General features: G+C 44.5%; 1 protein-coding gene across 2 annotated transcripts in view; it reads left to right on the top strand.

Moving 5' to 3' along the window:
- The window catches only part of WDR59 (WD repeat domain 59), an 85,660-nt gene that overhangs the window by 39,624 nt on the left and 32,363 nt on the right, over positions 1–13,673 (top strand). For both annotated transcript variants that reach the window (XM_082269600.1, XM_082269599.1), the window contains exons 14-17: positions 1,525–1,689; positions 3,845–3,940; positions 5,078–5,234; positions 5,346–5,415. In XM_082269600.1, coding sequence (XP_082125726.1) covers positions 1,525–1,689; positions 3,845–3,940; positions 5,078–5,234; positions 5,346–5,415 — 488 coding nt within the window. The remainder of the gene's footprint in view (positions 1–1,524; positions 1,690–3,844; positions 3,941–5,077; positions 5,235–5,345; positions 5,416–13,673) is intronic.

Raw genomic sequence — 13,673 nt, 5'->3', positions numbered from 1 at the left:
GTATTTGTCATACACCACGGGACACAGATCATCTTCATACCCATGACAATAGGGTTATGCTGCCCTCTTCAGGTATATTGGCATATGCAAAAAGGACCAGATACCCCCCCACCCCATGCATAACCCCTCCCATCTAGGCTTAATTTTTTTGCCTGTGTCTTAGGTGATAGTCATGTCTGCAATCTCTGCACAAAAATAGCTTCTTAACAGTTCCACCTGGGATTAGGAGACTGGCTTTGTCTGGATCCATAAGCCTATTTCGATTAACCTCTTTCTGGGACTTTTTCATGGCAACCAAGATAATTAGGTAGCATATCTTATATAAAAATACAAGTTTTATTCTTCAAACATTAAAAATAAACCTCCCATGAGGCTCAAAGCTTTCCATAAAAAACATCCAGGACAGAGTTTGGCATTAATGGTATACTCAGCGGTGATGCCCAATACCATAAGTGACTGTATATTCCCAATGGTTCAATAACCGTTTTTTGGGTGGGGGGGGGGGAATCCGGCGCTATTTCGAAAATCAACGGATTATCTTCATCAGGGATATTTGTCACCACCCTGTAATGTAAAGAAAGCTGCCAATAATTTGCTTTCCACATTTATATATCCTATTACATCATTTCAAAATCGTACTTGTATATATTGAAAGTTCTGCTTACATATGTCAAACATATGTAATCTCCATACCATGCTGAGATGTCCTCCTCCCAACGGGGCATTAATAAAGTCATCCAACAGGACCACACGTCTCTAGTCCAGGGGTCCTCAAACTACGGCCCTCCAGCTGTTGCGGAACTACACATCCAATGATGCATTGTAAAAATCTGACATTCACAGACATGACTTGGCATGATGGGAATTGTAGTTCCTGAACAACTGGTCGGCCATAGTTTGAAGACCCCTGCTCTAGTTCATGCATATGTATCTCCAGGTCCTCCTTCTCGGGTCCCTCTTCTGTGCTCTTGGCCCCTCCCTTCTGTTGATTGCCCCCACAGCAAACAGCTTGCTATGGGAGCACCCGAGCCGACATTCAGACATGAATGCGCAACCTGACCCTGCACCCCTCTATCTCCTGATTGACTAGCTGACTTTGATTGACAGCAGCTGGAGCCAATGGCACCGCACTGCTGTCTCAGCCAATTGAGGAGGGGAGTCCCCAGGCAGCTGAGAAACTTCTGCAACATTGCTGGATAAAGATGGGCTCAGGTAAGTATTGGGGGGGCTTTCAGAATTTGTAGAATTCATTAGGATAAATTAACCTTCTGCCTTAACTTTACATACCTTTAACGTTGTATTGACACACACAGAAAATCGCAGTATTGACACACAGAAAATCGCAAAATTCACCTATCCTTTGATCTCAAAGTGCCATGCCTAAAAATAAAAAAAACCCATAGATAATTGGCATAAAAAATGTCCAGTAAGTTCCTAATCCCTTTATTGTTCAGGAATTGGCCAATGTTTAGTGATAATGTTCCCAGAATATGTAAATCTCTTATTACCATTTTATTTCTGCAGATGGATGCCACAAATCGATCCTGTACAGTCTCAGTCCGTTGCGGCAATCACCGGGTACGGATGATGGTCAAGTTCCCAGTTCAGTATCCCAACAACGCTGCTCCTTCCTTCCAGTTTGTCCCTCCCTCCAGCATCACATCTGCCATGAAAATGAAGCTGCTGAAGGTAAGAAAACAAATGGGTGGATGTTTCTAGAGATGACTCTGTTGCATAATTCATTTTTTTTTTGTTTATTTATCCAAGTGAAGTGTTCACAAGTATGGACTTTTAAAAAATAATACTCATCTAGGTGGATTCAGCATCGATATCCCACTGGCTCTGCAGTGAAAACTGAGAGATTAAAGACCACTAATCGCTCATTTCTCACCCTTCGCTGTCAGCAGAGAGCCGGAACTGTTAGTCTCTGGCTCTCTGCCCCCCCCAGTGCTTCCTGTAGCGCTGGCATGTGGAGGAGGCGGGAGGGGCTGGCTCAGGCTCTCGGCGGATCGTGGAGAAGCTGAGCCATTTGCCGATCCAGAGTTCTGATCCGGATCTTTTCAGAGTCTGGACGGGCTGAGTGACATCAGCTGACAGTGGACTTTATCCCACTGTTGCCTGAAAATGGGTCACAGGAGTGCAGAACGAACTTTACCCCTGTGACCTACAGGAGAAGTATAGCTAAAATAGCTTTGGCTATACTCCTTTAATGAAGCCGACAATTCTGGGAGTGTCAAATTCATGTGTCCCCTGCAACATTGAATGGTTCGTCCCACAGAGACTAAATTACAGCAAGCGGTAATGATGTGGAGTTTGGAGGAAGGAACCAATCGGCACTGCAGGGGAATCCCAGTGTGTGTAAACTACCACTGGCAGTTGTATTCACTCACAAAATCAGTCATTTAAAACTGTGATTACCCAGAAGTCCTTACTCTTTTTTTGCCACAATGTAAATTTAATCTTTAAGCCAATTCCCAGGAATTTACCTCCTGAAGGCAAACTTTGAGTTAAGTCCAAGGAGTTGCATGACATCTCCCAGGCTTGTCTCTTGTTTATATCTGACACTCGGGGCTGTGATAGAGGAGGAAGGCACACAGACCAGCCAGCCCCTCCCCTCTGCGGCCCATTCAGAGAAACCTTTGTATTTTGTGAATGTGTTCACATAATACAAAGGCTTCTGAGAATGGGCAGGAAGAGGGGAGGGGCAGGCAATGCAGCTGCAGCGAATCCCCAGTTCAGGATGCATAGCTAGAAGGATCAGTGTCGCTCTCCCGGATCTATAGCAATGGCTATTTTCCAGAAGTACTATAAAGCTGTCAGATATACCCAATAGAGATAAGCCCAGGAGGTGTCATTCACCTCGCTGGACTTGACTCCTAGTGTGCCTTCCCTTTTTACAAAGGAGCTGAATTCCTGGAATTCACCTTTTTAACTCCTGGATCCTGCCCACTTTAAAGATCTTGCTACTTTTCCCAATGTAACACCCCTATACATTTTATTTAGTGAATGCCTTAATTTTAAAGATTTTAATTTAATTTATTTTTTATTCCTTGTGATACCATTGGCTCATTGTTTAAAATCTATTTCTTTGGCACCGGGGGCGGGGGGGGGGGGAGGGATGATCTGTGCAGGTGCCACACATCACATCTAATGTGTTTTGCAGGTGGATATACAGTAGGTACTAAATTTCCCATGAATCAATGGGAGTGTTCCAAGTAGCGGGCATGAATGGGCGGAGCTCAGGGCTCTTCCTTGCTGTCTGGTACACAATGACATAGCCAGCCGCTCACTGCAATCAGTGGATGTGAACGGGTTGCAACTGTGTGCTGTGTGGTCGTATCCACCTAAAGAAGTGATTGTGACATGGGCACGCCACCATTTTCCCACTTTCCTTCCGTAAACTACACAGGAGAGGAAATGTGCTAAAAATATTCCACATAAGACGTGGAAGGAGAGATTGGTTATATGGTGGATATCAAAGGCAAAGAGTCTGGATAGCAATTACCTCAAGGAGAGGAAATGTGACTGGAAGCCCATTGCCCAGAGGGACAGAATAGTGGCACCCGGTCATGCAAAGCAGAAGGTCCTAATAAAAAGGTATTAGGGGGACCAAAAGTATTAAAGAAATGGACTAAACAAATAGAGATCGACTATGAAGCAGGTAAGCAAGTGGTTGGGTGCTTTGCTACTGTAGATTGATGACAAGGCCTGCAAGCTGCGTGTTGGCAGAAGACGATGACTTTGCTCAGTGGTCTGAAATGTTCTGTATTCTGTGTGCATTTAGCCTGAGAATTCTTCTTCACAGTGGATTGTATTATGGACCGTCTAACCTTCTGTCTTCCAGATCCTGAAAGACACATCTCTACAGAAGGTCAAACGCAACCAAAGCTGCCTGGAGCCCTGCCTGCGCCAGCTGGTGTCCTGTATGGAGAGCTTTGTGGTGAGCAGACCGGGGGGTTATGGGTTTGAAATATTAGATGACCATCCTTAAAAGAAAACTGTAGTCATAAAAAGCTAAGGATGCTTTCTCGGTGATGCGTTGCAGTGTATCCACGTGTTTAGAGCAGGTTAGCTGCGCTTTCCGATAGGGTTATATTGTGTCCCGCGTGTTTGGTGCACTTTCTGAAAGCGCACCAAAGATGCAGCATGCAGGAGTTTGGGTGCACTTTCAAAAAGCACGCCAAAACCGCAGAACGCAATATAAACTCTATAGGAAAGCACAGCTAACCGGCTCCAACAGCACTAGTAAGCTGCGCTGCTGGAACACCACACTGCACAGTGTGAAAGCAGCCTAAAAACTGAACTACAAGCAGACGGTTTAGTACACAGTTGATATACATTTTATGTAAACTTTTTTCCACCTGCAGAGATTTTTATAACTTTGCTCAGCCAGTCTTGTGATCCATTCATCACTGCTGCTTCAAATAGCCAGGTTGGTGACTGCATTATCCACTTGCCGACCCTCCATAGTACATAATATACTGCGGAGTGGTGGCACGTGCAGGCACAATAACTTATATGTACATCATGTGCCTGCTCTGGGTATTTATCGGACACAATGGATTGCGGATTCCGGTACTTGTGGCCCCGTGATCAAGTGATCACAATGCTAACAAAGCTGTTATGATTGAATTGGCTCTATCATTTATATCTCACAGCTTTATAGTACTGAAAGACAGCTATCACTGTAGTTCTGGCAGCCTAAAGCTGATCCTTCAACTATGTATCTTAAACAGGAGAGTTGCTGCAGCTGTGCCCGTCCCGCCCCTCTTCCTGCCCATTCACTGAAGCCTTTGTATTATATGAACATATTCATAAAATACAAAGGCTTCTGTGAATGGGCAGCGAAAGGGAGAGGAAGGCATAGCTGTTCTGTGTGCTTCTCTCCACTCAGATCCCAGATTGTCTCCAGCAGATGAATAAACCTGTCAAATGTAAATATTAGAAATAAGCCCAGGAGATGTCATGCAGCTTCTTTGACTCCACTCATAGTGTTCCTTTATTTTTTACAAAGTGGCTGAATTCCTGGAATTTAGCTTTGAATGCTTTCATCTTTAAAGTGTCTCTAATCTTCTAGGACCAGGAATCCAGTCCTTCAGACAACCCCTTCTCCTTGCAGAACCCTGTCACTCCACCACTGCCGACGTTTGCCCGGGTAACCAATGCCTATGGTTCTTACCAGGACGCCAACATCCCGTTTCCTCGAACATCCGGTGCCCGCTTCTGTGGAGCAGGTCAGTGAAATATGTCCCCGTCACTGCAGCTCTATTCTAGCATCAAGGAGGATGAAGCATTGTACACTATAACCTAGGTGGCTTATACCAAGTTCCTTTTTACTTCTGTAGGGTATCTGGTGTACTTCACGCGACCAATGACTATGCACAGGACGGTATCCCCTACAGAGCCCACTCCAAGGTTTGCTTTTGAGTTTGTTTGTTTTTTTGTCTTTTTTTTTTTTTTTGTTACATTTTCCTAAAGTGGACCTGTATTCAATGTAAGTGAAGATTTGCTGTATTGTGAGGAATCTTAATTGTGCCAAAGCAGTGCCTTTTGGCTGGAATTCTGTGCCAATAGTGTCATGGGGATGGATTTACAAAATGCAAATATTTTGCACTATTTTTATCAGCTGCAAGAAACATTTAAAAAATAAATGAATAAAAAGCACTTTGCATGCACATGATTGGGTGATGGAAATACGCACAGCTTTACCACATTTACTAAGCCTTCGAGAAACTTAGTGCAAATGCAGTTGCAGAGTGTACAGTCTGTTTGCCTTTAGTAATTCCACCCCCCAGTGTATATCTGCAGTGTGAATCTGAGGCACTGCTGCCTCTGACTGCTAATCTTACAAGATTTGGTCACTACTGTGCTGCTTACTGCTCTCTTTACTAAAAAGAGCAAGGCCCTGCCTCTACCAAAATGGCTGCCGCTACACACTGACACAGTGCAGAACAAGGCATTGTAAGAAATAATGGGGAACAACAACAGAGAGTCTGCAAGCAATACTGGTGACAAATTCTTTGCCCTTGTAAGAAAAGAAACGGCCGCACATCCAGGAATTCCAGTTGCCTTTAATTTCCAAAGTGATGACCCCAAAGACACCAACATATTTAATGATTAATTACAAGATTTATGTGTGAAACTCGACTACGTGACCCTATGTTGGTGTCTTTGGTGTCATCACTTTGGAAACTTAAGGCAACTGGAATTCCTGGATGTGCGGCCGTTTCTTTTCTTACAAGTTTTCCACAGAGGCGCACCAGGGCTAGCATTCTATGGGATATTCCACCTCTAAGCTACCATCACACACCTGGAGCAGCGTTTTCTCCCTTTAGTTCTTTGCCCTTGGCTTCAGGGTGTCTCCTCTATGGAGATAAATTGTAGGCCTGTTGACATCTGTCACAGTTGGCTGCCCAGGATTCCAGGTGGGGGAGTCACACATACACAGAAAGGCGTCCAAGGGCCACGGTAAGGCCAGTATCCTCCTCGGCTCAGGCTTCTTCCGCAATTCTTACAAGGAATTAAGGGCGAGGATCTTCAAATCAGTCTGGTGGCAATAAACATCCCTTGGGGGCTTCTTCTCAGAGATCAGTTGTCCCAAGGGCTGATCCAGCATCCTGCTTTACAGTCGCTGGTTTTAATGGCTTAGCTATTGAAAGCCAGGTACTGAGGGATAGAGGTCTGTCTGGATCAGTGATCCCTACTATGGTGAAGGTGAGGAAGTCGTCTTCCAGCATGATATATCATCGTATGTGGAAAGCGTACATTTCTTGGTGTGAGTCGATTGGCGCTCATCCTCAATCCTTTTCTGTGGCTCGGATCTTAACCTTTCTTCAACAGGGCGTTCATCAGAAGTTGGGTACCATCAAGGGGCCAGGTGTCTGTCCTGACCATCTTCTTTCAGCAACCCCCCCTAGCCACACACTCTCTTGTTCGCACCTTCATTCATCGGGTTTGACATGTGGCTCCACCTGTACGGTCTCTTTTGCCGCCACGAGATTTAAATTTAGTACTTTCGGTTCTCCAGAAACCTCCATTTGAGAATATTCAGTTGATTCCCTTGCCTTCGTTATCCCAGAAGGTGAGATTCTTGGTGGCTATTACCTCGGCTTGCAGGGTATCGGAATTGGCGGCATTATCCTGTCTCAGTCCCTATTTAACGGTCCATAGGGATAAAGTGGTGCTTAATCCCTGTCCATCTCCTATCCAAAGTTGTCTCTGTCTTCCATTTGAATGACGAGATGAAAGAAAAGTGTTGCCTTCATTGTGTCCCCAAGTCGGCTCATCCCAAGGAATTTGCTTTGCATTCCTTGGATGTGGTTCGTGCGATTCGGATGTATCTGGCAGTTACGGAGTCCTTTCAGAGGTCAGACTCTTTTTTTTTTTTTTTTTGTAGCTACGGACAGACCAAGAAAAGGGCTGGCCGCTTCTTCGGCTACCATCTCCAGATGGATCAGACAGACGGTGACTCAGGCCTATTCCATTAAAGGTCAGGTTCCACCTTTCACTGTCATGGCGCATTCTACTTGGGCCTTCCGTCATCGAGCATCAGTATTGCAAGTTTGCAAGGCGGCCACTTGGTCATCGGTGGATACCTTCACAAAATTCTATAAGGTAGATATTTTGGCATCTGCGGATGCTTCTTTTTGCCGCAAAGTTTTGCAGGCTGCTGTTTAAGAGGAGCTGTTCCCTCTTGAGTGGTGTTTTTCTTTAAACTTTTATTTTTCAGATGGGACTCCTGTGTCCTGGTTGGGGCTCTTATGTTGAGCCTTGGGTTATTTTCCCCACCCCTCATTTTCCTTTTGGCACTGCTTTTGAAACGTCCCAGTAGTTATGATCTATGGAGTGCTGTGTCCGTCGGTGAACAAAAGGGAAAATTGGATTTTTGTACTGAACGTAAAATCCATTTCTCTGAGTTAATCGATGGACACAGCACCCCACCCCTCTGTGGAGTTCTGATACCTCTAATACTGCTACTAAACTGATTGCCTAGAGCAGAGGGGGGGGGGGGGGGGTTATATACCAGCTGAGGATGGCCCATGGGCGTAGCCAGGTGTTTTTTGTTCTGCCTAGTCCTACTCCTGGAGGAAGCTATATAACCCAGTAGTTATGATTTATGCTGTGTCCGTCAATGAACTCAGAGAAATAGATTTTAGAGTAAGTACAAAAATCCCATTTGTTTTTTTTTTTTTTTGGTTTAGGTGTTTTATGAGCTGCACACTTTTAGGAAATTTCTTTTGAATATCTAGTGTCAGGATATTGTGCCAGCTGCAAGGAATTCATTGGAAACTAGCGCAGATTTTGCATTAGCTTAGGTTACATGATACAAAGCAGGCTGCTGTTATAAAACCTGTAACCACCAGGTGTCACTGGAGTCGTATATCATTAGTATAAATCACAAAGCCAGTTTCCCTGAAGCTGTGTAATAACAGTTCAGTGACCGTGTATAGTATTATCACTGGTCACTGTATTAGTGTGAGTTTCTATTTAAAGAACTCAATACTGAATCCCGGCAATTTGGAAAACAAGGTAGATCCGTTTTATTTTCATGCACATGAAGATAAGTACAGAGTTCAGACTGAGCAAAGCTGCCTCGTGTCTAAAATCTAACTCATACAATAGAAGTTGAACTTTTTATAGTAATGAATATGTATGAAGCGTAGGTCTGTTCTGGGCTGGTCCGAGGTGTAATAGTTTATTTTCATCCAATCAATGCCCACTTCTTCTTATGGTAAATTAACGGTTAACCATGCGGCTTCACCCATAGCTGGCCCAAATCTTAGTCTGATGGCAATCTCACTGGTTCGAACCGGTTCACTCATATCTTGCTGTATTTGGAATGTAGCATCCTGCTTCCGTTATCTTTCAAGGCCTTTTCTTCTGCAGGAGTAAGAAAACGCAAACTCCCCTTTCATGCAGGCGATTTATATAAAGTATTACTTCTATCTACATTTCTAGGTTCACATATATTTTACTACGGCTACATTTAGTGAAAGATTCCTGACTCAGCCCATATTTCCAACAATTAGTGTCCCTGGTGATGACAGTGGCCATTAGTTCCCCCCCCAGCATCAGTTAGTGTTGGTGCAGGCATTTTTTTAAAAACATTTTTTTGCCGCACCAGAATCGGATCGCATGAGTGTTCACTCCAATTGCACTCCGTTTTGCAATCTGTTTTGAGGTGTCATTAGTTTGACATTAACATTTGGGTGCGAGAAACTATCAGGGTTTGCTGAGTTTCTTGCACTGTATATATGTGAATAAAGCCTTAGGCCCCCTTCACACGGGTGGCTCCGTCTTGCGGATTTCGCTTGCTCAGCGGGAGATCACTCATCCCCGCTCAGCAGGCAGATGACAGGTCCTGTCTGCTCCGCTGTGCAGAGTGGACATGGACTCAGTTCTGCCAGACTAATGGAAAATTGGACCAACATCCATCTGGATTTTGTTGGCAGGATCGAGGCGGGTGTCAGTGGATACGTAGTATTGAGGGGGAGGGGAGTGGCGCTGCCTTGTGATCCAAAAAACTGAGTGATTGGTGGTAAACGGTAAATACACAATTAATGGCAAAAAAAATCTAAATTAGGGTGTCCTCATGCAATAAATGTAATGAGGGGGAGGTGAGTGGCGCTGCCTTGTGATCCAAAAAACAGAGTGATTGGTAATAAACGGTAAATACAAAATGGCAAAAAAAATTATAAATTAAGGTGTCCTCATGCAATAAATGTAATGAGGGGGAGGTGAATGGCGCTGCCTTGTAATCCAAAAAACGGAGTGATTGTTAATAAACGGTAAATACACAATTAATGGCAAAAAATTCTAAATTAGGGTGTCCTCATGCAATAAATGTATAGTAGCAACCATTATAAATAATAAATATAAAGTAATAAACAGCACCTTGTATCTTACTCAATGATACGTAAATTAAAGTGACCAATGTGCTTACAACCGTGACAAAAAAATCACCCCACACTAGCTCGATAGTAGGCTCTCAATCCTCAAAAAATTGAAAATATAACCGTAAAAAAACGGATAAAGTGACTAGTGAAAAGTGATTTAGTGCAAATATTTCAGTAATCCAGAAAAAAGTCACATGTAAAAGGTGAAAAAAATAAATAAAAATATTCCATATAAGTGCACCTATACATATATGAAGATATATATAAGAAAAAGCGATTCAGTGAAAATCCAGAAACCAGTCACATATAAAAGGTGACTCCGTGCTAGTACAAAAAATATTCCATATAAGTGGATATATATAAGAAAAAGGGATTCAGTGCAAATCCAGTCACATATAAAATGTGACTCAGTGCTTATATAAAAAAAGTCCATATAGGCGCACATATAAAAAGTCTTTGCTATTCTCCAAAACGTGGCTGGTGTAATTGATAAATCACTTGTGCTCCCCTCACTCCCAGGACCGCACTCACCAGATATGGAAACCCCCGCAGGGGTAATAGGCTTTAGAGGATGTAGCTGTCACCTCCCCCTCAATACGATTTCACTTGTATATCCCCAACGGGAGTATATATAGGAGGTAGGCTGCAGCCAGCTATATACATCCTTACTGCAAGGATAGTGACTGCAAGGTCTAATCAGGTCGAATTAAAGAAAAGGTGCAGCGCTAGATTAAAAAAAACATACAAAGATTACAAAGAATCTATAAGCAGTCTTGTTAGGTATAAATCAGCAAGTGTCCGTGTTTCCAAGATGGCATTGCAGGATAAACATTCCACCACCACCACCAGATATCACCAAAAGTACTGACCCTTACCGTCAGGCTGATAAGGCTGCAACAAATAATCCCCACACTGGCTCCTCCACCTTGACCACAGGTCTCCGACAGTTCCCAGGAGATGTGAAGTGACCACAGGTCTCAGGCAATTCTCAGGAGATGTGAAGTGACCACAGGTCTCTGACAATTCTCAGGAGATGTGACGTAACCGCAGGTCTCGGACAATTCTCAGGAGATGTGACGTAACCACAGGTCTCGGACAATTCTCAGGAGATGTGAAGTGACCACAGGTCTCCGACAATTCCCAGGAGATGTGAAGTGACCACAGGTCTCAGGCAATTCTCAGGAGATTTGAAGTGACCACAGGTCTCTGACAATTCTCAGGAGATGTGAAGTGACCACAGGTCTCTGACAATTCTCAGGAGATGTGACGTAACCGCAGGTCTCGGACAATTCTCAGGAGATGTGACGTAACCACAGGTCTCGGACAATTCTCAGGAGATGTGAAGTGACCACAGGTCTCGGACAATTCTCAGGAGATGTGAAGTGACCACAGGTCTCTGACAATTCTCAGGAGATGTGACGTAACCACAGGTCTCCGACAATTCTCAGGAGATGTGAAGTGACCACAGGTCTCCGTTAATTCTCAGGAGATGTGAAGTGACCACAGGTCTCCGACAATTCTCAGGAGATGTGACGTAACCACAGGTCTCCGACAATTCTCAGGAGATGTGACGTAACCACAGGTCTCGGACAATTCTCAGGAGATGTGACGTAACCACAGGTCTCCGTTAATTCTCAGGAGATGTGAAGTGACCACAGGTCTCGGACAATTCTCAGGAGATGTGAAGTGACCACAGGTCTCGGACAATTCTCAGGAGATGTAAGGTGACCACAGGTCTCCGTTAATTCTCAGGAGATGTGAAGTGACCACAGGTCTCGGACAATTCTCAGGAGATGTGAAGTGACCACAGGTCTCCGACAGTTCCCAGGAGATGTGAAGTGACCACAGGTCTCGGACAATTCTCAGGAGATGTGAAGTGACCACAGGTCTCCGACAATTCTCAGGAGATGTAAAGTGACCACAGGTCTCGGACAATTCCCTTGGAGTTGTGAAGTGACCACAGGTCTCCGACAATTCTCAGGAGATGTGAAGTGACCACAGGTCTCGGACAATTCTCAGGAGATGTGAAGTGACCACAGGTCTCGGACAATTCTCAGGAGATGTAAAGTGACCACAGGTCTCCGACAATTCTCAGATGTAAAGTGACCACAGGTCTCCGACAATTCTCTGGAGATGTAAGGTGACCACAGGTCTCCGACAATTCTCCGGAGATGTAAGGTGACCACAGGTCTCCGACAATTCTCTGGAGATGTAAGGTGACCACAGGTCTCCGACAATTCTCAGGAGATGTAAGGTGACCACAGGTCTCCGACAATTCTCAGATGTAAGGTGACCACAGGTCTCCGACAATTCTCAGGAGATGTAAGGTGACCACAGGTCTCCGACAATTCTCAGGAAGTGTGAAGTGACAAATCGATCACCAGATCCTCAAATGACCCCAAGAATCGTAAAAAGGCTCGTAGTGTAATATGTTGAATCAAAATGACACTTTACTGACGCATGTTCCGTAGCCCGTCCTCCTAATCAGGTCTGCCTGAAAAACTAACCGGATCGGAAGGCCCGTGTGAAAGGACCCTTGGATTTACCAAAAACCTTTATAATATGAGGTCAAACCTGAACACTTTCAGTTTGTATGCAGCCAGGCAGGCCTTTGCACTACATAGTTGAAGATGAATCTAAAGGAAATTGAATAAGAAAATTGTATAATGGATGGCCAGCTTAGCAGTCCTGGTAGACATGTATATCATCACTTTCACAGACGTTTACTTTCAGTTGATTCATCTCTTTGGACTTTCAAAGAGCTGTAATTATACCGTGTATTGTGCAGGTACGAGTTCTCTCCTCGTCACTTTCCTCAAATCTCCTTCTACCGGATGTATTCTAGTAATTACAGCATGTATTCCAATCTGAGGAATTGTCACACTATAATTACTATTAGGTGTTTCTATAATTAGAATTGGTTGAGCCAGATGGACTTTCTTTTTTCAACCTGACTAACTATGTAACGAATTATAGAGTAATAAAAACTTTTAATTTCAGCAGAAGAAAGAATAATCTGGTCATTCTGAATACTGTCATTTTCCCTGAACTTTCAGTGAGGAGCACCGGAGACCTCGAGGGCAGTGACGGTGAACCTTGGCACCGCAGATGTTTTGGAATTACATTTCCCATAATGCTCATGCACTCTGCAGTGTAGTGGAGCATCATGGGAAATGTAGATGCAAAACGTCTGCGGTGCCAAGGTTCTCCATCACTGGACTAGGGTATACAGTATCTCACAAAAGTGAGTACACCCCTCACATTTTTGTAAATATTTTATTCTATCTTTTCATGTGACAACACTGAAGAAATGACACTTTGCTACAATGTAAAGAGCTGGGAAGCAGAAAGTGCAGAGTCTGGAGGAGGACCAGATGAGGGCTGGAGTCAGCTGCCCCAGTCTGCTGAATGCAGAAACAAGGGGGTGCTGCGTCTGCACAGAGAGGTGCAGGTTCTGGAGGAGGTCTTCTGTCATTGTCTCTGTTGCCAATTGCTGAGACTGGGGAGGGGCAGAGATGGGAAGCAGAAAGTGCAGAGTCTGGAGGAGGACCAGACGAGGGCTGGAGTCAGTTGCCTGAGTCTGCTGAATGCAGAAACAAGGGGGTGCTGCGTCTGCACAGAGGGGCACAGGTTCTGGAGGAGGACTTCTGTCATTGTCTCTGTTGCCAATTGCTGAGACTGGGGAGGGGCAGAGATGGGAAGCAGTGCAGAGTCTGGAGGAGGACCAGACGAGGGCTGGAGTCAGTTGCCTGAGTCTGCTGAATGCAGAAACAAGGG

Source organism: Pelophylax lessonae (assembly GCF_965119305.1).
Source record: "Pelophylax lessonae genome assembly, chromosome: 10".
Taxonomy (NCBI): Eukaryota; Metazoa; Chordata; class Amphibia; order Anura; family Ranidae; genus Pelophylax; species Pelophylax lessonae.
This window is presented reverse-complemented; position numbering and strand designations above follow the sequence as displayed.